The 25,572-nt window shown below is 53.1% G+C and overlaps 1 protein-coding gene across 1 annotated transcript in view; it reads right to left on the bottom strand.

Moving 5' to 3' along the window:
• Positions 1 to 3,621: 3,621 nt before the first annotated feature.
• The window catches only part of HS3ST3A1 (heparan sulfate-glucosamine 3-sulfotransferase 3A1), a gene marked incomplete at its 5' end in the record, with an annotated part of 36,093 nt that continues 14,142 nt past the window's right edge, over positions 3,622 to 25,572 (bottom strand). Inside the window, one exon of the mRNA XM_082492185.1 lies at positions 3,622 to 4,340. Within this exon, the coding sequence (XP_082348311.1) occupies positions 3,722 to 4,340 (619 nt within the window). The 3' untranslated portion in view covers positions 3,622 to 3,721. The remainder of the gene's footprint in view (positions 4,341 to 25,572) is intronic.

Here is a 25,572-nt window from a genome sequence, read left to right as displayed (position 1 = left end):
TCCCACCTCTCTGGGCAACCTGGGCCAGCGTCTCACCACCCTCAGCCTAAATAATTTCTTCCTTATGATGAATTTGGCACTTGATATTGATAGGATGCTTTATAAAGGGTTTGTTTTTTTCCTCTTCAAACAAATGCTCTAAAATCTAAATGTTACGTGGCATGCAAGCCTGAACTTCATCAGTGCACATTTGATTACTGAAACCAGAAGAATTTTAATACACCTAATTAGTTTCTCATCGTTAATGTATCAATTTTTCTGCTTTTTTTAAAAAAATCAAACTTTATAGGTCCCTTTCTTATTTATAGCTACTTTTGCTTTCCCTTCCTAACACACATGCTCAGTACTGCAGGCCTAGGAGGGGTGCGGTTTTCGATAGTTTACTTCCAATTCTCCTTAGCTTAAAATAATCTAAACTTCATGGCTGGATTTTAAAATAAGCCTAAAGAGTTTAGAGGCTTAAATGTTATTAGGATTCAAGGCAATTTGATTGCATGACCTCTTTTTAAAAGCTGTTGTTCATACGTGGAGGGATTTTCAAAAATACTTACGGCCCAGATCGGAAAAAAAATCAATTCCAGTCTCAGATCCCTAAATAGTTTTACTAGGTGTGCAAGGGATTCAAGCCCTCAGAAATCAGTGGAAGTAAAACTTTCAAGCATTTTTGGGAAAATATGCCTAGGTAGCTGAGTTCAGCGTGCTGGGAAGGGTTTTTTAAAGGCACGTATGATAGTTAGGCTTGGGTACGCACTGAAGCTATACTGATTCAATGACAGTGATTTGGTGGCAGTTGTAGAAACTCATTTGTATGAAGGTGCTCGGTATTGCTATAGCTGCCTCAATACGGGAAGAACAATCCGGAGCACTATAAAGCTGCTTTATACTAGTCTAAATGGGACCATATGAGAGACAATAGCAATATAATTATATTGATATTTTTTAAATCATACTCTTAAGTGATATTTATACTTGTCAAAGGCACGTACAGATGTTTAAGTCTTCTTTTCAGCTTGGAAAACCTCAGATTTCGTGCCTTGGTAGTCCTGGCAGTGTACGGTTGCGCCCACGAGTGGTGCCTTGTCCTTGCCACCAGCTTGGCTTTCGCACTTGGATGGAGGAGGACAGCGTGGGAGGGATGGTGGCCATCTCCCATTCCTGCCCCAACAAACCTTGCTGTTAGAAAGGTTTTCCCAGTAATTGACCCCCATCCTTTTGGCTGCACCTTGAGCCTGTTCCCCCTTGATGTGGCCGGCACGAGCAGAGAGCAGATTGCTCCCCTTGGCTCCAGTGACACACGTTGGGGAGACATTACCAAGATCCCAACACTCTTCCAACTTCTTCCAATTTGGAAGCGTTGAGCTCCAGCAATGAGGTGCAGGGATGCTGGGAGGGACCATGACCCCATGAAGCCAAAGCTGCTTGATCATCTCTGATTTTCTCGTGTCATCTCTTGCATGAACACTGAGGGGCTGAAGGGAGGCAGGTAAGAGAAAGGGCCGTTGGGGGTCTGTGTGATCTCTCATCTTCCTTTCTGCTGTAAGGGGTTTGCAGAAGGCAACTACGTAAGGTGTTTACCCAGATGTGGTACAGGACCTTGCCAAAAGGGGCTTAAAATGGCACCCACTGGAACAAGAATGGTGGGAAGGGGGTGAAGGTGTCAGTGGAGGGAGGAAGGGTGGCACTGAACTGTACCATGCCAGCACAGACGGCTGGCCACAGCCCAGCTTTGGTGCCACCAGCTCATCACCACCGCTCCACCAGCCCCGGGGCACAGAAACCTGAGCTCAGGTAAGGCTTTGGGGCAAAAAAGGTGGGAGAAGGTCCCAAGGCCTTGCAACGCTAATGAAGTTATTTTAATTACCTTGGGAAATGGACCTTGCATGCAAAACCATGTGGGTTTGTGTCTTCAGGGAATAGGAAGGTCCCAGGACTCTGCATCCTCGGGGCCGGAGGGAGGCGTGTAGGGATGGGTAGGAAGGGGGAGGCTCAGGGCAGCCAGGAGGGTACGTGGCTCAACAGCTGCAGTGGACCTTGGTGCCATGAAGCTGAGCAGGTACCAAGCCATTTTCCTAACCTGTCAAACAGGACAGCCCAATGTGGAAGTGACTCCCTCTTGGGTTAAATTGTAATTTCAGCTACAATTCTTTTTGGACTCCTTGAAATCTCTGCGCTGCTGTGATTTTATTAAGATCTTGGCCGGTGTGCAGGCAGCCAGTGAACTTGGCCCCCAGGCTTCTTCCCAACCGGATTACCAGGTGATCCCCCACTTAGTTTGTTTTACCCCATCGGGGGCTTTTTAAAGTTAGACTCGGGAGAGGGAGCATCATCGTGTTGTGTTTATACAGCACCAAGCGATAATTAGGTACTCCTGTAGTCCAGAAAATGCTGAAGATAAAAAGCCAGCAGATAAACGAGCCCACAGTAATACAAGATCCTGCTTCGCTAATAGATTTCTGTTGCTGAGACACTTCTACCAGCCAAAAAAAGGTGATAAGGATCAAAGCAAAGAATTTAAAGCTCCTGGTTATTGCAAACAAGAGATTCGTTTTGCCTGACAATTTTTAAAGCCCTGCACACCCAGTGCTCCTGCTTCCCCCTCGGTTCTCCTTTATGAAAGGACAAGAAAACTTCCATTGTCTTCTCCTCATTCTCTCCCCTTTCTGGATGTGATTTTTGTTCGCTTTTTTTCCCAAACAACCCTTTCTCCACTCTTAAGACCGGCCCAACTTAAAACATTCTTCATTATGGCTTAAACGTCACCCGCCAGACACTGTGAACTTGTTTCCTGCATGCGAGGTGGGTCCCCCATCACCTTCCAGACAGGTGTACCATGAGCATCATCTCGGTGTGGACCTTCCTTGCCCATCACCCAAATCCTGGCCCCCCCGCCCTGGGAAAATCACTCCGCTCTCAGCGTAGCAAAAGGGGTGCGCGTTGCTGGCAGTGGGGAGCACTGGTTCAGAGCCAACTCCTGTGAATGAGGCCTTTTGACTACCTGGCAATTTTCATCCGTCAAAAGAATCATTTGTTTTCTTTCACTTTTGGCTACCCAAATTGTTTTGTCTCAAAACAAAACAAAGGGTTATTGGTTTTGGCTTCTATCAGATGGAAAAGAAGTTTGGTTGATGAAAAGAACTTGATTTAGGGGGAGGCAACGTCAAACAAAAAATTGGATAAATGAAAAAAATGTCACCAAAGGTTTAATGCAATAAAAAAAAATCCATAACGTAAGGTTTTGAAAACCAAATTAGATATTAAGTCTCCTCTGTTTCATTGTCAAAAGTGATGAGGTCTGGTCTAAAATGGCATTTGCAAGCCAAAATCTAGCTGACCTTCCAGGAAGGCTCTGAGCTCCCCCAAGCACCCCTGTCGCTTCTGGAGGCGGACCTGAGGACATCTAAAAAAATTTGCACCTGCATTTCTCATTTACAGAGACAGTGCTAAACCTTGGGTCCACTGAAGGAAGCAGCCGAGCTGCAGGCGATGTCAGTAGGACCAGGTTGCTGTTCACAGCCTCCTTTTCTGGACGGACACATCACCTCATCTCCGAGAGAAGAAAGAAAACAAAGCAGTGTCAAAAGGAAAAAAAAAAAAAATCAGAACAAATCATGTTTCAGCACAACTATTTTTTTTTTCTGTATTTTTCCCCCCTCTCTACTGATATGTAAAAAAAATATATATTATATTATATTTTCCTTTTCTTAAATTATTTTTTTCAGCCTCAGTCCCAGCCGAAGTCCTGCCCCGTCATCTGGTAGAACTTCATGTTGAAGGGCCGGTAGAAGTCCCGCAGTCTCTGCACCACCTCCTGGTCTATGTCGGGGTGGGTCCTGCCTTTCGTTTTCCCCAGGCAGTGGGGTTTGCTGCTGCCTTCCGCCTTCTTCAGGCACGGGAACCCCTTGGTTTTGTTGAAGTAGAAGTGTTTGTCGGTGATGATCCTCTTGAGGCCCAGAAAGTCCTGGACCCTGCCCAGCTCCCCCGCGGGGTCGCTGATCAGCCTCTCCCCGCTGACGAAGAGGATCTGCCCGATGGGGAAGTAGAGGAGCCAGTTCTCCAGGTGCTTGGCGTAGATGCCAATCTGGATGGCGCTCCACGAGGTGTCGATCAGGCCCGTAGTCCTGTTTTTGAAGGTCAGGCTCTCAAAGGTGGGGATATCGGGCTTCTTGGAGAGCGTCTGGGTGTAGTCCGAGATGGCTCTGGTCACGGGGTCCCGCACCACCACAATGAGCTTTGTGCCCTTGGACATGGAGGAGATGCGGGCGGGGGCCTCCTTGGTGACGAAGTAGCTGGGGGTCTTCTCCATGGTGATCTGCCCCTCCAGGGTCCTGGGCATGAGGTCTCTGAGAGAGAGGGAGAGAGGGACACGTTAGTGCCGAACATCGCTGGGCGAGGTGAGGGAAGCCGAGCGCGGGCAGTGCTCCAGGGATGTCCCAGATCCCAAGGGTGGGATGCTCCTGAGCCTCCCGCCTCCAGCCCAGCTTGCTTTCCTCCTTCACGGATTGTCGGGGGTCCATAATGCTCCCATTCAGCAAAGCATCTAAACACCCTCCCGATTTCCCACCTCCTTTGGCTGCCTCTTTACCGAGAACTAGACCTAAACCTATTGTGCCTATTCAAGGTCTCTAAGGGGCTTCTTGAGGGGGATCCCACCTCCCTTCTTGCAATGGCACTATAAGAACAGAGCACATCTCTACAATCCTAAATTCCTATCCCTTTAAATTCGTCCCTGCCCACACTGGGCTTTTCTGCACATTGGCTTAAATTCTCTGGAATAACAGTGAATTTCTGGAGTAACAACACTCCCTTCCTGCAGGGCACAAGGGATTTTTGAGGGCCAGGATGTAAGACTCTATCTTTTGCTATTTTCAAGGTGGCAGCAAGCTGATGTCACAGAAAAATGTGCAATATCAGCCCCCCCCACACCCCCCCCTGCCCCCCGACCTCAGCAATTTCCTTCTTCCACCCAAAGAAATCCTACACGCCGGCTGCTTCGGGAAGTTCTCCCAGCCAGGAGCGGGAAGGGGATCTGGCCGGGGTCCATCCTGCTCCATGGTCCCCTTGAGAGTTCAAAGCCCTCCTGGGCCAGGCACCGGGTGTGATTTGCTAAAGGACGGCAGGATTTGGCCGCAGGGTAGCCTGAGCTCCTCCATGCTAAACGAGGCAAGCCGGGGAGGTGTAGGAGCCATAGGAGCAGCCGTTTGCTCCTCTTGGGCGCTCCCAGCTCCTCTCCTTGCTCCCCCTTGTCTGCCACACCACATCCCATCCCCTCACATTCACGTCACCCCGTATATCACCCCCGGGCAGGAGCCAGCATCTGCGAAACACCAGTGATTCACACCATCATCGTTTGGTTACACAAACCTATCCCTCCTCCCAGGCTCTCAGCAGAGCGTGGTCTCCTTCCAACGGTCCGGTCCTTCCCGGGGATAAGGGGAGATGGATGAGAGGTGGCTGCAGCGCCGGCGAGGTTCACCACCAGCAGTTCTCATGGCAACTGTGGCCCCGGGTCCCAAGGAGCAGGGACCAGCATCCCTCCTCCCCCCCTCCGAGCCCTGACCCCTCGTCTTTGACCTCGCCGTGGTTGTGAGAGCCATGTGCCGTGATGAACTGCTCCCTGCCCGCCTTACCGCTACCGTCCTGCAGCAGCAACATCTGGTTTGCAAACCTGTGCAATACGCCAGCGAAATTAAACTCATCTATCAAAAAAGCAACAATGAAAAGCCAACAATGGCTCAAAACACCAATAACAGCCAAACCCCAGGCTGAGTCGTTAGGTTACAAATGAGGCAGCGAGGACTGACCCTTCCTAAAGCACTTCTTTCTATTTGCAACCACGTCACATAGGGGCTGAGCAGAGACATGGTCCTAGAGAAGCCAAACGTTTGCTGAGAGTTTCTGTTTGGTGGAAACTCCCTAAATTAGGGACGTTCAGGCTGGAGAAAAAACAAGCTGAGGGGTACGGAGAGAGCTTTCGCCCATCCTGAAGGATGTGAAGAGATAAAGGCGACCGCTGCTGACATTAAGGATGGAGACGGGTTCAAAATCAGCCCGAGGACGGCCTTTGCCAAGCACACACGTAATCCTACAGTGGGATTTGCCATCACCTGATGCTGCAAAGGCCGAACGTGTAAATGGTTCGGAAACAGACTGGCCAAATCGAGTTGGTAGCAATGAAATGTGAGAGCCCCAGAGCCACTTCAGCCATAGGGAGCCCCCAATCCCAAATGCCCTCAGCTGGGAGGACATAACGAGAAGGAGTCCTACAAACCACCAGCTTTCATACACTCCTCTGACGATACCTGATACCAGCCACCAGCTGGAAGAAGGTACAGGGCTGGACGGCTCTTTGCTCTGCCCCGGTGCAGCTGTTTGTATGTTTTTTCGCTCGGGGCAGTCTCATGAATCACCTTCTTCTCCCCCACGCGCACCGAGCCCACGTTTCTCGGGTGGTTTGTGTTGTTGCCCTCTGGTTTAGAAACCCTGCAACGACTGAGTCACCTGGAAGCACCTCAACCCCCGAAAGGGCACAGGGACCAGGTTGTACCCCCCCTTGCCCACCACCCGCCAGCTCGGCCCCGGGCTGGTCCCTGCCCCTATAACGTAACCCTTGAGCAAGAGCGGGCGCCGTGGAAGGGGCAGCGGGAAGGCGAGCTGACTTCTGTTTGTGTTTCGGTAAGTGTCGAAATCTCCGCTGCGCCTTCCCAAGGAGGAGATTAACCCCTTTCGCGGGGAGGCTGCAGCACAAAAGCTTTCTTCAGCGCCCAGGAATGAGCCCGCACCTCCGCTGCCAGGGCCGGCGGGCAGGGACACGCCAGCAGCCACGGGGAATGTGCTACCACAGCTTTTGGGAGATTAATTAATTACAAAGGGCATCTTTCATGGACGTAAACAGATGCCTGAAGGCCTCCCTGGACTAATGGCATCTGGGTTTTATTGCAAAAGAGCCACTTGAAAAGACAAGAACCACAAAAATGTTTTTGGCAAGAGCAGCCACCAGTGAGCCCTGCCAGAATAAATGGATTCTGTTATTTTAATTTTAGTAGAGCTCGGGGCTTTATTTAATTACTTAATAGGGGAGGAAGACTTTCCTCAAAGGGAGCATTTCGGCTATGTGTGCATATTCATTTCTGGCCTTTTCCAGGTCCCAGCAGCGGTGTCCGAGACGGCCGTTCCCGTGTCCGGCCAAAGCCCCTGGAGGTGGCTCACGGGGCTGCTGCTCGTGGGGGCTGTGGCTCCATCCCCACCCAAAGGGGCTTCGCAGGACTTCGCTTTGGTAATGCATCGGTTTGGCGATGTCCTCCCTCGTGGCTGCTGCAGCAAACCCCCCAGCAGCCGGCCGGGGGGGAGCGGGGTGGGCTGCCTGGTGGGGCCGGGCTGGGGGGTGATGCGGTCACAGGTCTCAGTGACGCACGCGGTTTCCCTGATGCGCCCCGGTGTGCCGGTCCTTGACATGGGCACTTTAGGGCTGGGGTCACGTTAGGATGCCCCAGTAACGGTCGCCCAACCCGCAGACGCTGCTGGTGTCGGTACTGATCTTTGGCGTCACGTTTATTATGGCTTTTATATCTCTTTATGGGCTGTACAGCGATGCCTTTAAAAATCTTGACTGTAAGTTTCCCGGGGCAAAGAGGGGGTTGGCTCAACCGCCGGAGATCGGAGTCCACGGAGACGCCACCTGAGCTCGAGTCCCCGTGCTTAGCAAGAGCACAATTCTGGGGAAGAAAGCATCACGTTATGTCAGGAAACCAGAAGAACATATCGGGCTCCCTCCTTGCAAGACTGAGCAGCCAAAGGTTGTGTTTCTGGAAATCCAGCTTGGAGGAACGGATGCAATGGTACGTGGTGGTGGTGGTTGCCACCGGCCCACGCTGGGTACCCACCTCGGCTCCATCAGGGGATGGGAAATGGGTTAAAGCAGCTGTTTTGCCTCAGCTGACCTGTGCTGCTGTCCCACCAACTCAAAGCAGCAAGAGAAGCCGGTGACTAATGAGAAAACAAGCATTGGTTGTTCCCGAAATGAGATTTTGGGAGGGGACGGCCTGTTTCATGTAGTAGAGGCAGCCCCGTGCCGCTGTGTTTCCCGCAGCGGTGGGAGTTGTTGCTGGTGGTTGGTCCAGAAAAGTCAAGGTGAGCTCGCTGTGGGAAGTCCACCGTCTTTGCTCCCAGCCGGACCAAGCCATGTCCTGCTCGGGACCTCCTGGGCTCCTTCGCAGCGTGCAAAGCATTCAAAGCAGCGTGGACGGGCTCGCTGCAAGGCTCTGCCACGTAAATCTAGTCCAGGTCTCTCCCGGAGGGAGGCTGAAGTCGGCAGATAAGGGCAGCTCTTCATCAGACCTCACACCGTCGCAACCCAAAGCAATAAATAAAGCTGCTGCGATTGCAGCCATCAACCCCACGTGCTCTCTGGCCTCCAGTAGAACCTGCCCCCATCATCTGCTAAGGGCAGCATCATCTCCTCCAGTTTTAACTCCGGAAGGTGAGTGCGTTCTCCCTGACGGTCCTGGTATGACTTTTTTAAAGTCAGCAGCCTCGCAGAGCCCAGCTGGATGGACCGAGATGACCATCCAGCACAAGGTGCGCCTGCCTGAGGCGGTCTTGCACCCCTTTCTCCATGGGAGAGCACGGCCAGCTCTGCCTCGAGCTCCTCTGCAGCAGCCGAGTGCGTGTGTGCGCTGCCTGATGCGGCAGTGAGGAGGAGGAGGAGGATGCAGAGAACAGGTTTGGCCCGGCACGGGGGTTCGCAGGGAACAACCCGGGGGGGAATGTGAGCAGTGAAGGAGAAAGACCGGACCCCGGCTCACCGAACGCTGACGTCCCGGTCCCAGCACCAGCAAGCTGGGGGTGGCGGAGATGTGGGCAGACGCTCGCCCCCGGGGGCATCCCTGCCCTCCCCGGGGCAGTCTCAGCTTCGCTGGGTGCAGGAGGGGGGAGCGGAGCGGCTCTGCGAGCCCCCCCAGCCAACACGGCAGAGGTACAGCCTGAAAGCGCAAACCCACCATCAACCAAGTCCTGCCATGGAGAAACACCCGCAGCCGGGGCACCTGCGTGGCGGTGGCAGCTCGGGGACGTCGTTAGTGTCCCTGGACCCCTCCGGCCCTACCGCCGGGCTGACTCACGGCTCTGCCCACCCGCCCGCAGCAGCAGAGAGGCAGCGAAGGAAGAGCTTCTCCGGCACGCCGATGTTTACCCTTCGCTTTGGCCGCCTTCCCGCTGACCCGGCCGCAGCCCCGCGAGGGCGGGCAGGCCGGGAACTATCCGCTGGATAAAGGATGGGAATGAAAACGAAACGGGAACGCGAAGCCGGAGCTCCGCACGGCCTGTTTACCCAGAGCTGGGCTTTCCCAAAGGGGGCGGTGAGTTTAGCGAGCGGCATCTTTCCATTCCCCAGCCGGCAGGTTGCAGCGGGGTTATGAGACGCAGCAGAAGGGCATTGCGTACCCCGACCCTGCGCTCCCCTGACACCTTCCCCGGACAGCCTGGGCTGGGGGGCACCTTGCTCCAACCTCCAGCTGCTTTTTCCATCTTTGCCACCAGCCTGAGCTGCTGGTCCAAGCGGTGGGATACACGCAAAGGACGGGTGGGGAAGGGAAACCCCAGGCAGATATTAGAGCATCCAAGGAGCCCCCCTGTTTTCCGTGACTCGAAAGGAGTTGCCAGTGAACGAGATAATTAACACCTAAGAGCAATCTTCAAAGAAGAAACCTTTTCGCCCCGCTCAGCTTAAACCGGCCGCAGTTTGGTTTCGCTCCAGATTCAACGGCCGGGGTTTGGAGCGGTGGGAGCGGAAGGCTCATGTGGGGGCAAGTGGTGTTTTTAAGGAAGTGCCACCAAAGAAGTCATCGCGGGAAAAACCGTATCAAAGAACCGCTGCTCTTCCCGAAAGAGCGCAACAGCTCTGCAATCAGCTGTGGGACCTCGAATCCCACGGAAGAGCCTTTCCGGCAAAGAAGGGCCAGCTCTGCTGCCAGAAATGTAACGCGGGGTCACGGGGAGGATCGGACACTCTCCCACCAGCAAACACCCGTGCCGAGCCCTGCCTTTGCACCACCAAGCGACAGTGTGGTGAAAAGAGGAGAAAAAATAACATTTCTCTCATCTCTGGGAGCCAACAGTGTTCAGGGCTCGAGGGAAACCTCCCCCCTCCATCAACCACCCAAAAACCCCGGCAGCAATTGAGATGGCCGCTGGCGCTCTTGCGCCCTTTAGTCCCACTTGACGGCGTTTTCCGCCTCTCGCGTGTGCTGCCTTCTATATGTCAAGCGCTCAGTGACTGGCAGGACGGCGGCTGCTATGGCAGGGCTAGGAGAGCAGAGCAGAGGCGGAAAATCAGCTGCCTGAGGGGACTTATTTCACCTCTCACTTCTCTATAGAAATGCTGCCGGAATTTCTGTCTCCGGGAAGGGCCCAGACACCGCGGTGAGGGGCACGCCACACAGCTGGCACTCCCGGGGGAAACATGGAGCCTGCTGCAGCACGAAGTTATCGGACAAAGAGGATGGGGAAACTGAGGCACGGTGAGCACCGGGGCTTGATGCCGCCTCACACCCCCGAAGCTGTGTGCATTGCAGCCACCAGCAAGTTGTCTTCTCCTCCCCCCCCCCCCACGTCTCTTTTACTTCCAAATCATTTTAAGTCGTGACTCTGTAACAGAAATTTATAAAAAAAAAATCAAACCCTGCGATTGCCTTTCCCCCACCCTCCCGCACTCTCCCAGAAGTACCATTACAGTGTGTGCAAGAGGTGATTGAAAAGAAAGATGCTCTGGCAAGAGTGATAACTTGATGTAACCAGTAACGTGTATGTATATATAAATTAAAAAAAGCTGTCTAAAGAGATGAATGTGTGCCTCCAATGAGGCCGCTGGCTCAGCCCAGGGGCTGTGCTGCCCTGGCAGCAATACCAAGGGTCTAAATTTGCTTTGATGAGCTGTGAGGACAAAGTTGGGAGTTAGCTGCGCCTCCTGCTTTGCATTCCGTTAGATGTCAGGTGAAATCAATAAATGGAAAGACGCATTTCAAGAATCCGATAAAAATTAAAAAAAAAAAAATCTCCAAGAAAGGCTGTGAGACTGAGGAAGCTGAAAGGAGAGTGGCAAAAGATCAGAGAGGTCTGGGAGGAAAAAAGAAAATAGCTCGTTGCATCGCTGGATGTAAAATCAAGTCCAACTGACATTCTATCCAAGGGAGACTCCTTGCCGTTGCTTTTAACGGAGGATGGATGGGGCTGAGGTTGGAGCAAAATAAGTGGCAGGAATGGCCCTGGGATGGGACAACAGAGACCGTGGGTCTCTCCCATCCCTACCCATCCTGCTGCCGAGGCGTTTTCTCTGGGTAAAGATAGCACACGGGGAAACCTAGGTGTTACTGGGGGGACCTGCAACCCAACCGTCACCTCCCAGCGGACGCCTGCACCCTCGCGAAGCAGCAGTGGTGGCATCAGGGGGCTCGGGTTTTCTTCTGGCTCTGCTCTTCTGTCCCCGCCGAACCACTGCAAACTGTGCAGGCTGAGAGCATCACCCGCTGGGATAATCGTGGTTCTCTTCCCTTGGCCGTGGTCGGGATGATGTCCAGCAGGACTGCTTCGTTTCTACGAAAGTTATTTCGTAGTAACTACTACGGGTAGATGTAGTGCTGAGGAACATGGTTTAGTGGTAACTTGGCAGTGTTAGGTTAACGGTTGGACTTGATGATCTTAAAGGTCCTTTCCAAGCAAAACGATTCTATGATTGTGTGATTGTGTGATTCTATGATTCTATGAACTGGGCTAATAATAATAACCAACAATATACGCTTGGCTTTGTATGTACGGTGTGGTCCCCTTTCTGCCCGTGGCAAGATTTGGGATGTAACACCTGAGCTTACAATGCCATTATCCTATGCCATCACATCCAATAACTACGTAGTCCCTGGGTTTCCCCCAAGACGTGCCGAGGAGCGTCCTGCCACCACGGCACGCTCCCTGTGCCCACCTCAGCCACGTCCCTCCCACGACACAGTGTTTTTACCGTCCCCGGTACTCCAGAGGGGTTGAAATAAATCAAAGCCTACATGAAACCAGGGTCTCGTGGTATGGAGCTGTGCTGGGATGGAAGGGCAGTTCTCAAAGCACACGGGGCACATTGTTACTTTTAGGCACTTAGAAAATACCCCAAAACCCAGACCCGGCAGCTGCAGGGACGGTCACTGCTGGGTGCTGCAGGCGCAGCCCTGGCCGTGGGCATTGCTGTGGGGGATAAATGTGGCACACTGTTAATATGCCACTGTCCCGAATAAAATGCTCTCCGGGCAACGGCAGGGTGTCTCCCCCCTCCCCCCAGTCAGCCTGCTCGGCGCTTGCTGTTGGCACACAGACAGCGGCGTCGGGAGCCCCCGCGCTCGTTCTTACGGCGGATGCTGGCATTTATTTGAGCAAGTCTCGGTATTTATGTATCTCATTACATCCGCAGCTGGGAGAAGCTGTTTCCACGCTGTATCTGTCAAGCAGTGTCTTATCAGCGGAGCTGTCTTCCCGTCCCTCCCTCCTCTCCTTCCAGCTAAGCTCCCTCTGAAGTTCAGGAGATGCGGGATGCAGCCAGCACCCGTGGCGGTGCAAACCTCTGCCTCATCTGCAGCCCGTGGGGACCCCCGGACCCCCCGTCCCCATCCAAACCCCCAGCAGCAACCAAAGCCGGTCGTCCCAGCCCCAAGGCAGGGTCCGTCCGGGGCAGGGTGAGACAACGGGACAAGGCAGGCGCCGTGCCCATCCGGGCATCCACACTGTGACCGTCACACGGGCATCCTGGCAATGGCATCTGTAAGCCCAACTGAGGGGCTGCACGGGTGTCTTGGGGGGTTCCTCAGCAGACATCCCCCCCATGCTCTGCTCCCTGCCACCAGTGGGTTTAACCACTTCAGCATTTAAGAAAAACCACTCCAGGGATCTCAGGGACTTAGACATTAAGTGCCGCGTCCACGGCAGTAACAGCCGGTGTCACCCCGTCCTGAGGTCACAGCCAGGAAGCCCTCTCCTTCCCGAGGAGCTGGGAAACCCATCACAGAAACGGGGTGGAGAAAGCGGCTTGTTTGCACGGGGCGCTGCTGGTGCCTCCCCAGGTGGATGCTCTCCTTCCGGACCGCGGGGCCGTGACCTGGCTCAGGAAGAGCAGGAACAATCCCTGGCCAAGGGACCCGGGGCCGCGGTGACCCGTCAGGAAGCGGCAGTGTCCCCACGATAAGGGGTTCATTCTGCCCCCGAGAGCGCCCCGTACGAGCAGGCACAGGCGTAACCTCACGTCGGCTGCAGCGATGGGGCCGTGGGGTGTCCCGACGGCGCATTTAGATGCAAAGAGGGACCACAGGAGCCTTTGCTCAACAGCACTGTCCCCCCACCTCTGTGCTTTGAGAGCTCAGCTTCTGCCTCCCTCCTGCCCTGGGAAGGGAGGTTGCACTGATCAGAGCTAATTACGGCGTGCAAGCCCTCTGCCTAATTGCTCTGATTAATTATTGATGGGCAGAGCTGCTGCTTCGAGGGCAGCAGGTAAGCGGGGAGCCCTGCGCTCAGGCCGGCGCCCGGCGGCCTCCTGGCTCCTAGCGAAGGCCGTGCCGGCGGTGAGAGGTGATGCTGCTGTCCCGGCATCCCGTGACCCATTTGGGAGAAGGAACCATGCCGAGAGGCTCCTGAAAATCCGCTGTGCTGGGAAGCACATCTGGGCATCTCCTGGAGACCGCCGGTGCCTAAGTGCTATCGACAAGCAGAAACTCTCTGATGCCATTAGCTGTGCAAGCCATTGATTTTCCCTGCTGGAACAAGAAACTCATTGGAGCTGAGGCAATCACGGGTGGCACCGCCGCTTCCTCCAGGCTGACCAGCTGGGATTTGGAAAAGGGGCGTTTTGTAGGTTTTTTCTTTCCAATGGCTAAAAAGCCAAGTCATCGTGGCGCGCTTCGGCATCCGTCTGGGAGGATGCTGGGTCCTGCCGGGTGGCGTTGCTGGTAAATCCCAGCCACCCACCTACCAGAAGCGCATGAAGAGGTCCAGAGCCTTTGGCCATAGACCCCTTCACCACGTCTCTGTCCTGTGTATGGAGACACCACCAGGCACCACCTGAAGGAGCTTTCTCTGCTGGGTTTGGGGATGGGTCCATCAGCCATCCCTGCCGCCGAGGAGTCCTGCAGTCGTTCCCCCTCGGCCTGGCCACGCGCCTGCTCTTTAACCCACCCCTACAGCTCCTCTCCCATCATTCCCAGCAGCTTTAGGGAGTGTGCGGGTTTGGGGTACGCCATGAGCCGGGGAGCACAAACCCTGCCCTTCCTCAGCAGACCCGGACCCAGCGCTCATCACCGCCGGCAGTGGCCCCATGCATTTTTTGATGTCTCAAGTTTGTACATGGCGGTGGTCTCTTGCAGCACCACGTACGTTCCCTGGTGAGAGCTTAACCCCAGCAGCAGTCGGGGCTCCCGGCGTAGGGCATGAGCTGTTCGCCAAATCCCTGCAGCACCAGCTAATTCTTACAAGGGAGTAGATCAGGCCCGCAGTGATTTCATCATATTTCTAACGTAGCTCCTAAATGAAAAGGGATTCCTCGTTTTCCGGATGGATTTGCTTGGGTAAATTCAGGCTTCTGGTGGCTGGTTCGGTTGGTTTTTTGGTGCTGGTTTTTGTCGTAGCTGTGGTGTTCCTTAATGAAAATGGACAGGAGTTCCGCTCTCTTCTACAGATGCCTCTATTACTCTGCAACCTGCTGATTCCCCTCTATGCTGTACTATGCCAAAGGAGGATATTCCAGCTGAGACGATGGGCTCGAGCCTCTTGCAGCCTTCCACCCTGCCCTTCTCCCTTGCAAGTGCACAAAGCGCACATCAAGAGCTCCCAGTCCCACCGTGGACTGGAATAAGTCACTGCTGAAGGCGAGTGGCAGAGGACAGTCAGCGCGTGGCTGGAAATGAATCCAGCACTCACCCAGAGCAGCAGGTTCGCTGAAAAGTGCATCCCCATTTGCCCACTGCACGGCTGCGCGGTGGGGAAGGAGCTCCCAACCTCTTCCCGTCGTCGCACGGAGGGATGCAGAAGAGTCACAGCCTTCCTAGGGACCAGCATGACCTTCGGCCTGGGCCTCACCCTCCTCAATTTCGCTGTTCAAATGCCCAGTTTTGGGACCTGCGTCGCAATTCTGAATGTGCACTGCGTTTTTTGTTCGCATTAAAGCTGTGCCTGTATGGGCTGAGCTTTATCCCCAGAGCAGGAGATGGCACGTGCTCTGAAAAGCATACAGAGTGAAGAGAAAAGACTGAGGGAGGAGAAAAAAAGGGCACAAGTGACCCAGCACCTGATAGAATTAAACCTCAAGCCCGTTCGACTTCCTTCAGTGCATCCTTGAAGTGGAGGGACCAGAGCTGCACCTTCCCCCACCTGGACCCAGGTGAACCCCTTGATGGGCTCAGCCTTGGGGTACCAGGGCAGAGGGGTTTGTACTGGGGAGAACATCTCCACCCCCAGACCACTAACCGTCTCACATCTTGCGTCTCTCTCACTGGAGGATCTTCAAGACCACACATTTCAGCCCCGACTAAGCAAATCACCTTAAAGAGGAAGGTTAAAGAACTGTTTATTATTGGAAATGTCTCCCTCTCTAGGACTCATTTTTTGATAAATTAGCTTCAGCTTCATTACTTCATGATATATTTCCCTTGACATTTAATTATACTTACCCCAAACACATTAAGCCAATCAGTCTGAACAGCTTCTTATTAATATGCAAATTTCTCCTTTGAAAAGCCATGAATCTGTGAAAAATCTCTTTAGGCTTCAATTAGGCCCATTTGGGAAGTCGGGAACCCCCCAAAACACCCTCCTGGTCTGAGGCCAGAGGGGACTGGGGGGACCCAGACCCACAGACACACCTCCGTGCCTGGTTTTGGGATAGAAGGGGATGCTGCCATCCACTAAAGCACCTTCACAGGCCTGGAGCCACAAAGAGGAAGAATTTTTTTATGCTGAGGGTGGTGAGGCACTGGCCCAGGTTGCCCAGAGAGGTGGGAGATGCCCCATCCCTGGAAACATTCCAGGTCAGGTTGGACGGGGCTCTGAGCAACCTGATCTGCTCATGGGGACTAGATGGCCTTTAAAGGTCCCTTCCAACCCAAACTACTCTATAATTCTGTGATTCTAAGACTGGAGGTCGAATCCTGCAAACCGACACGGTGTTGGCAGCTTATCCCCATCACAGCCCTTCTCTGCAGGAGATGATGTTTCTCCTCTCCACCAGCCCTGGAGAGAGGGTGATCCTCTGCTGAGGACCACAAAGCCTTCTGGCTGCAGAGGAGCTTCACGTGGGAGCTGCAGAGGATGGCAGTGAAATCTCAGCCCGGTTTTTAGCAAAACAAACGAGAATCCAGTTCCCCCAGCGCCACGGGCAAACAGGACGTGATTTGCATTAGGCAAATAAAATGAACCACACAATTAACCATCTGCCCTGGAAAAGCTTTAGGTTTTGCTTTAAAGCATCGCTTCCAGCCTCCCTCTGCTCTCGTATCCGTCTGAACACCGCAGAATTTTCTGCTCGGAAACCAACAGGGAATAAATTCATTGAATCATTCCTATAAGTAACTGGAGAGAACCATCAGCATAGGTACTACAGCCCCGGTGGCCTTTGGCCTGCCGGACGTGTTTCCTGTGGGTTACGCCAATGGGCAAACCGCAAAACTGCTTCAAACCCTTCCAGAGTCTCCGGTTCCCACCGAAAGCCTTTACTTGCTAAAACGAGATGATTTCCTGGGAGCTGCTGAGTGCCACAACATCTTCTCGAGAAAAAGTTACCCATTTCATCCTATTTCAAAAGAGGTTGCTGTTTTTAAAAGAAAAATACGATTCGGTATAATTTTTTTTATTCCCTACCCGTTAGACATTAAGATCGGAAATACATTGCAATCAGTGTACTATATAAATAGTCCAATTTTGGAAAACAGCTCTCATGAGCAATAAAGAAACCCAATTTACTATGCACCGTAATAAAAATATCTCTTTTAGCCTATAAATCAAACCAAAGTGAGCAGATAAAAAAAAAAATAAACTCAACCCCCCTGGTTCTTGCCCGAGAGCGCAGGCAGCCGGCCCTGGGGAAGGGCTCGCCTGCCCTATATAAATATATGCAAGAGCAAATCTGTTAAAAAGTGTAGCCGCCGCTTTGTTTTCTAAAGGTCCCAGTTTATCCTTCGGCAGAAGAAGGAGGGCTGGGGAGAGGTCAGTGAGAAACACAATCCTTTCCTGTATAAACAGTATAGCCTGTGCTGGTTTTAAGTGCATCATATGGCATATATTTTATGTGTGTATATATAGGGAGAGAAAGAGAGATTTTTCAAGCCAGCCAGAGACGTGAAGTGATCTTATATCATCTAAAACCAACAATCGTACTTGGACTTCTGGCAGTTTTCCTTGCAGTCGTCCCTGCCACCCCCCCTGCCCCTTCCCCCACGGGCGGCTGGTGCGCGCTGCCGTCTGCCCCCATTATTTTTCACAAAGGCATATAAATCACCGGGGAAACTCTTATTATCTTATTTTCCCTCTGCTTTCCTCTTGTCTGTTTTGAGAAAAATTAATGCGTTTGTCTCCAGAAAAATGTGCAGTCTCTATAATTCAGTTTTAAAACAAGCACAACTAGCAAATGGATAGACCTCGGTTAGGAGACTCATTTTTCACGCGAGTAATTGAACCCTTCCCTTCGATTTTTCCTTTGGGTGTTAAAGACAACTGATGCCTTCCTGGAATTTGCTGAGGTCTACGAAAGGTGGAAAGACAGACAGAGAGACAGACAGACAGAAAGAAAAACCAGAGGGGAGAAAGAAAGAGAAAGATAGAGAGAGAGGGAAAGAAAGAAGGAGAAGATGAAAAGAAAAAAGAAGATAGAGAAAGAAAAATGGAAGGAAGGAGGAGGAAGGAAGGAAAAAGAAATGGAGAAAGGGAGGAAAGAAGGAAAGAAGAAGGCAAGATGAAGGAAAGAAGAAGGAAAGAAGAAGGAAAGAAGAAGGAAAGTGTGAAGCACATCTCAAAGCATCGGCTGCCGCTATAGAGGGAACTTTGGGGAGCCCCCAGGAGAACATCCCAGCTGGGAGTTTTCCAAAAGCCGGCAGTGCTTTGGTCTGGAGGGCTCCTCTCTGCCCGGGCTGGTGAGGAAAGTCATCTCCACCACTCACCTGACAGCTTCTGCCTTAACCTGGCCCTGTCCCCCCCCGGCTCAGCCGCCTGCAGACCCGGGGACTAACAGCCCCGTCGTGTCCTACAAACACCCCAAAGCCCCCAAAGCGTGTGGGGGGGAAGCACCCTGCACGGTTGATGCCAGCGCTTTCATCCTGATGCCTCTTTCTGCATCCAAAACTCTCTGCTGCTCACCCCCCCCCCTCCCGACCCCATACTGCTAACGGTCCCCACCCCTAAATGGGACCGCAAACCAACACAGTTCTCCAGACGAAGTCCCTCAGACAGCGGCGTGTTTTTCCAAACCACAACAGTCACAGCCAGTTTTAAAGCACTCCCCATCCCTTGTGCCGCGGGGCTCTGGGCAGAGCCGGAGTCTCCCCCTAAGAGCAATAGGTACGACACGGGCTCCCGTACGGAATGGGATCCCCAAACCGCATCCTCATCTCTTATCAGCTCCGAGGCCCGACTCCGCGCTCGCGCAGAGGAAGTCAAGAATAATTCCAGAAAAGCCACAATCAAGTGAGCGCTCAGGCCAGCAAAGTCTATTGTTCCTTTGTCTCTCACTATATTATCTCAGTCCCCTGGGAGCTCCGCTATTGCCTGCAATATATAATGTGATTTCCTTGTTTTCCATGTCTGCCTTGTTTTTCTTAGGCACCAACACGCGCGCACCTTCAGCCGTGCCCGCTCACGGCAACGCACGCGTCCTTCTCGTGGAAGAAGAGGAGAAGGATGGGAGAGGAGCTGGGATGGGAACCGGAGCCGGAGAGAGGGGCGGGGGGTTGAGAAGCCGCAGGCAACGTGAAGGGGAACAAAACGTTGTCTGGAGACTGGAAGGACACGGATAACCACTGAATGGAGGTGTTCCTCCACCCCCCTTCCCTCTGGAGGAGGAGAAATCCCGCTAGATCTCAGAGACCAAAAATCAGGACCTAGTGAGTGCAAGAAGTAAAGTAGCTAAATCAAAGCAGGCGGAGCCGGAGGTAGGGAAATAATATCGGAAATGGGCAGTGGCTGCAGCAGGCTGAGACCCACCAGGGCCACCCGGCCACTCTCGGGGAGTTTTGGACACCCCCACGTCCCTGCAGGTCCACGGACCGACTGCCGGGGTTTTCTGGGAGCAGGGAGGACTTTCTCCCTTCGCCGCAGAAATAAAAGGATCCATCCTCCAAGATACTGGAGCCCTAAACAATTCAACAGAGATTATTAAGTTATGGAAAATACTGTGACATGCCCTATACTGCTGGAGATGCTTCATGTATATTGTGGGTGTGTGTGCGCACACACATCAACAAAGAGCTTGATGAAAGAGCCAGACACCTCAAAGGACAACCCCCCCTCCCCCTTTTTGAGAGCAGAGGTTGTTTCTTAAATTATGCTGAGAAGTGGCTTCTTTATATATCACTACACGTTTCCTCCTGCTGCAAGGCCAAAAAATCCTCTATCTGTATTATCAAAAAAAGAGAACCTGACCTCAGGCTATGATCTAAAATATATGGAGTCACACAAGTTTACCCTCGCAGTCATTCTTCATCCTTCCTTTGCCAATTCTTTGTCCTTTCTGCTAAATGAAACTTTAATGGCTGGAAAAGGGCTCCCTACTTTCATTCCCGGAGCAAAGCAGTCAAGTGCAAAGAGGGCAAAAGTCTCCAGAAAAATAGAAAGCTTAAAAAGATTCCTCCTAGCCTAATTTGCAAGTTCCGGGCAAGGTGGGGGCTGGTGCTGAAGAAACTGCGGGGAGCGATCGCACCCTGCCCTCCTCCGGCCCCGCAGTCTGTTGAGGGATTTGAGCCGCAGCTCACGAGGTCGCGCATTAAGAGCTCTTTCCCGTGCTCAGCTATTCCATCTCCTCCCAGGGAATGCACCACTGTCTAACCCGGTCTCTAACAGAGGCATCGGACGACTTTCAGGAAGTTTGAAGTTGATCGCAGATCTAAATTTCATGAGTGAATTGTACAGCATCTCGCTTGGGTCCGGCCGGTCCGTAGGTTTGTGCCATGCTCACCTTCACGTCGCTGCACAGGGGACACGGGGGGGGGGGGGGACGCCGAGGGTGTTGCTTGGGCATTAGCGTGACTCCAAGGGTGCTGAGAGTGAATGCAGCTCATTAATGTTAAAAAAAAAAAAAAGAAAATAAAAGAAAAAGAAAAGAAAAGCGCTCTCCAGAATATGAATGGATGAATAAAAAACCCCAATTAGTGACCTCAGCTTCATAAGTCAACTCGAATCATTTGGATCCAGGCCAATAAACCCTCATCTTCCTCACTCAGCACCAAACTGACATGGGCTGGGGGTTTCATATCGGGTCCTGAAGATGACCCCCAGCCTCTTGTTGTCCAGGGCTGCCCTGCTTAGCAAGGCCAACCCTCCTTCCCCCTTCATTTCTCAGCATCCACAAAGAGGAGAAAACCCAGCCTCAGTGTGCTCCCTCTATCATTGCGCTCCCCCGGGGAAAATGTAAGAAAATGCAGGAAAAACTGGCCAAGCTCTGGCTGAGACTCTGAGCAGCGGCAGGGATTTCAAATCCATGCTCACACCATGGCATCACCCTGCGGTTGGGGCATGGAGTCTCACCTTGCAGGGCAGCAGTACTGCTGGGACCCTTGGCATGGCGTGGTCTTTCCATCCCAATGGGACCCTTGGCATGGCGTGGTCTTTCGATCCCAATGGGACCCTTGGCATGGCGTGGTCTTTCGATCCCAATGGGACCCTTGGCATGGCGTGGTCTTTCGATCCCAATGGGACCCTTGGCATGGCGTGATCTTTCCATCCCAATGGGACCCTTGGCATGGTGTGGTCTTTCCATCACCACTGGGACCCTTGGCATGGTGTGGTCTTTCCATCCCAATGGGAAGAGCCACTGGGGGGGGTGACGGGGGGGCTTTGGAAAGTGATTCTGTGTCTTGGGAGCCCAGGTCTCCCCGAGAAGCAGCGAGACGTCTGCTCTTAAGCCACTTTGGAAAGCCCAGACGGGACCCCTGGAGATGAAGATTTTGAAGTGTGATCAAAGAGACTGGTGGAGATAGCAAGGAGGATTAATGCTTTTGCAAAAGCACAGTGAAAGCTTCTTAGTTATTCCAGGGGGGCTTTTTTTCAAAGGGGCCTAAGGGAGTTAGGCACTTAAATCTCACTCCCGTCCTTTATTTCATTTGCAAATGCTGCGCTGGAGCAGTGCAGGAGTGTGACCCCTGAAGCATTACTTTCCGAGCATGTCTGCTTGAGTGAAAGGCTGAATTGATTCTGGCTGTGTTGGTGGCCTCCTGCAGCTGCTCCTTCTCCCTGTCGGAGGGAGCGAGCTTGCTGGTGGAAACAGTTGAGGGTACAATGTCTTTAAAGAAAGAAAGAAGGGACCAACAACACACCGAAACCTCGTGGGCTGTGTGTTCAGGGGAACTCATGGAGAGAGGCTCCAGGTCTGATTCCTTCCACGGGGGTTAAAGCTGGACATAACGGGCTGGAAGGCTGCTCGAGGCAGATCCAGACTGCCAGAGTGACCTTCAGCTGTCGCTAGTCCTCTCCGGTGGGTTTCTCCACAACCTCTAAGCAAGCCGCAGGAATGACTTATTTCATGAGTTTGGATATTCTTCACTGTTCATATCTCTCTGTACGTTTTTCCCTCCCATCGCCAGCCTTTTACAGTTAAAAAATGTAGACAGAAGACCCAGGGGGTTTTGTTCCCCAGACGGTTGCGTGTTCACAGTGTCTTAATCATTCCCACCACCACTAATGCTATCGAGGAGGGTTTACAGCTCCGGGATAGCAATATGAGGAAGCTGGAAAAGGGACACAAACAATAAACAGAGAACCTGTTCTCATGCAAATGTTCCTCGTGGCAATAATAACAACAACAATAATAATAATAATAAAAAAAAAAGGCAGATGAGAATCACACGCCATGGTCCAGCCGCAGTGAATACTTTCCAAGCCTTCCCGCCGGGCGCCCTGGCTTTCATTTCATCCGCCCCATCACCGCAAACTGGACAGGGAGCCCCATCCGCTGCGCCCCCGGCACAATGCAAACGGGTTCGGTATTGTTGGGAAACACGGCACACATGTGACGTGCTATTGTCCCTAATTTGATTAATGAAGCGATCACGCTAACGGGGCATTCCACACACACACACACACACACACACACCCCCCCAGCACCTTGTTACTAACCCACGCCAGGAACTTCCCATCAGAGCGTTAATTCCCCAGTACTTGCCTTTCCCAACCTTGTCAGGTAATTGTTTATGAAAAGATGAATGTATACAATAATACCGGGTGAAGGGAGCTGATGTATGTGGTGTTAATGAATGAAATAATCAGTTTGGTAATAACTGGCATGTGTATTTGTCAAAAGGGAACCAGCAGGACATTAGCATTCTGCAGCCACCGAACCTTTATCTCCTGGGCTTGTGTTTGACAACCGCCCCCAGATAGTCCATGAATAAAATACAGAGTAGTACCCAGACATAATTAAACTGCCAATGTGGATGTACCTAAATGAACTTGATATCTTAATGACACTAGATAGCATGCGAATAATGAAGGCGGCATGAAAAGGATGTGCATAATGAACACAGACATCCCGGCTGTCGCTGAGGAGTCGCCCGTAGGGACCGTCCTCGCCAACAGCGGCCCCCGGACCTCCTCGTTAGCGTACAGGGCGTCACCGCCTGCGCTCCCGGAGTTGAGGAGAGAGTGCTGCCCCTGTGGGGGCAAGGGCCGGTGCCCTGCAGTGCTGGCCGGGCTGTGGTGATGGAGGACAGGGTGGCGTGTGGGGACAGGGCTCTCAGACCTGCCTGCTGGCACGTCTCACCCTCCCACCTCCAGAAATCCCCCCTTTGCCCCGTCTCTCTGCACCGGATCCTCACCGGTCCTGCCGCAGCTGCTCCTCCAGAGAACCTCTGTGCAGCACAGACGTGATTTTTCGGAGCACTCGATATGATTAAATTACCAGACGTGTTCCTTTTTTACCTCTTTATTTCGGCGCGGAGATTGTTTTCCAGCGGGGAAGCGACTCCCTGGGGACGGGCTGCTCCGAGGAGCCCAACCACCGGACAGGCGCCACGTCCCGCGAGAGCGCAGCAGCACGCGCAGAGCCACAACCCCTCCTCACCCCCGGCATCCGCGGACGCCAAGCCGGCTGCCTCCTCTCCCAGCACCCACGGGTGCCATCCTCCTGCCTCCCTCCGGAGGATGCTGGGCACCCCCAGCAGACCCTCAGCTGTCCCCACAAAGCCGCTGCGGCGTCGCGCTGCCGCTCGCGGGCGCTCGCTCCCGAAGGGCAGGTTCCAACCTCCTCCGTCGGGGAGGTACGGCGCTGGGCGCACACGCCACACCGCTCAGAAGGTAATTGCCACTTATTGCTCTAATGGCTCCGATTTTAGCAGCGAATGAGTGATGTACGGTAAGTATCGGTCTTATTAAAGAAATAATAATGGGAAATTAGAGCACACGCTACAGGGAAGGAACACTCCCCCGGTTACGCGGGATGCAGCCGTGCCGGCGTTTGACAGCAGCAGAGTCCCTGCCTGCTGCTGATATAACTCCAGTATATTTGAATACAGTAAGTTCCGCGTGTAGGAAAGCAACCAGCTCAATACAGCTCGGCTTGCTCCGTAATGACTGAATCGACTGGTGATTCAGAAATAGCTGCGAAGCCAGCATGGGAAATGGGAACTGGAACAGGTCCTATCTCCCTCTGAAAAGGAGATAAGGAAAAAAATTGCTTAACAAAAATGAAAAAAAAAAAAAAAGTACAGCAAGTTTGGGGGAAAACATTTTAAAACCCAGCAGGCGACACAACCTGGACCACCACAGGGAGAGCCACGGCAGAGAGCAACCTGCTGGGGGCAGCGCAGCAAGTCGTGACGCAGGATGACGTATTGAGGTGGCTTAAAAACCATAACTCCTGCTTGGACCAGAAAAAGGGGAAAGGTGGCACCGGCACAGCCCAGCCTGCCCAAGGGGGACCTGGGCACGTGCTCACCACCAACGTGTCTTCAGCAATGACAGTTACCATTAGAAAGATCACAGAATTGCAGAATGGTTCGGGTTGGAATGGACCTTGAAGATCATCCAGTCCCACCCCCTGCCCTGGGCAGGGACACCTCCCCCCAGCCCAGGTTGCTCCAAGCCCCGTCCAACCTGGCCTTGAACACCTCAAGGGATGGGGCAGCCACAGCTTCTTGGGGCAACCTGGGCCGGGGGCTCACCGCCCAGAGTGAAGGATTCAGCCAACGAGCTCCGGATCCCCACCAGGTGAAACCTTCAGCTTACAGCCTGTTTACCCCCGCTGAATATTTGGCCCTGTCTGCCAATTATTTAACCATTGCTTTCCTTCCCAGGAAAGACATTCCCGTGGTGCACCCTCATTAGACAGTAATGGTGATTTCATTAGATTAAATAACTCCGATGATCCCCAGAGACCAACAGCACTTTAAACATAGAGCCTCGGAGTTAGAATTACTGTTATTTAACATTGATTAGATTACAAGGCAAATCCAATTTTTTCCCCTAAACATATGATGGCTGTGATTTGCCGAGCGGGAGATGTGAAGGACGGCATTCCTGGAAATCTGTGCTGCGGAGGGGGGCACCGTGCCTGAGTCAGCAATGTCGGGGTGACCCACGGGCTCGTGTCTGAAAGTCCTTCTGCGTGAAAGGACCCCGCACCATCCCTGCCCTTGCTTTGCTCCAAAGCCGGGGGGGTCCAGTGGACCCGTATCTGCTGTGTTGGCTTATGACCCCCTCCAGGAGGAATATCACCAGGAAATAATTGGGCCTCTTTGACCCATGGCCCTGCGGTGGCCGAGGCTATTGATCACTCCTTAAAGCTCCCTCCCCGCCCCCCCCCCCCCCGGGAGCCCCATGGCCGCGGCTCCCAGAAAGGGATGTGTGGCACCCGGGGGTGCCTGGGGGCCGGAGGGAGCCACAGCGCCCAGGTCTCTCCCTTCTCTTCATCTTCAGGATCCCGCAGGAATCCGTTTTACGGCTCTGGGGTACCCGAGGGCTTGGAGTTGGTCGGGGCAGGGACGAGACCATCTCAGGGCTCCACTCCTAAGTATGGGGGTGCGGTAAGTGCCCCTTCCCCCAGGACAGAGCAGGGAGGGGATGGCTTTCAGTGGGCGGTGCGCTTTCCTTCCAAGCCCTTTCCTAGGATGTGCTGTGCACTTAACGCCCGGCTTAGGAGGTCAGCCAGGACAGAGCTTCCTCCAGACCCCTTTGCTGATGCCTCTTCGGGAAGCCAAGGGGTCAAACGATTCCTAAATGTATCCCCCACATTGAGCAGAGCCACCTCCGTACCCACGGAGGCCGCACAACCCCAGCAGCTGTAGGCAGGCAGGAGCACAGCCCACTCAGACAGACAGACAGACGGACAGACAGATTCCCGCGAGAGCAGGCTCAGCTGCT

Source organism: Vanellus vanellus (genome assembly GCF_965231255.1).
Source record: "Vanellus vanellus genome assembly, chromosome: 17".
In the NCBI taxonomy this organism is placed as follows: Eukaryota; Metazoa; Chordata; class Aves; order Charadriiformes; family Charadriidae; genus Vanellus; species Vanellus vanellus.
The sequence above is the reverse complement of the archived record's forward strand: the minus strand, read 5'-3'. Positions and strand labels throughout refer to the sequence as shown.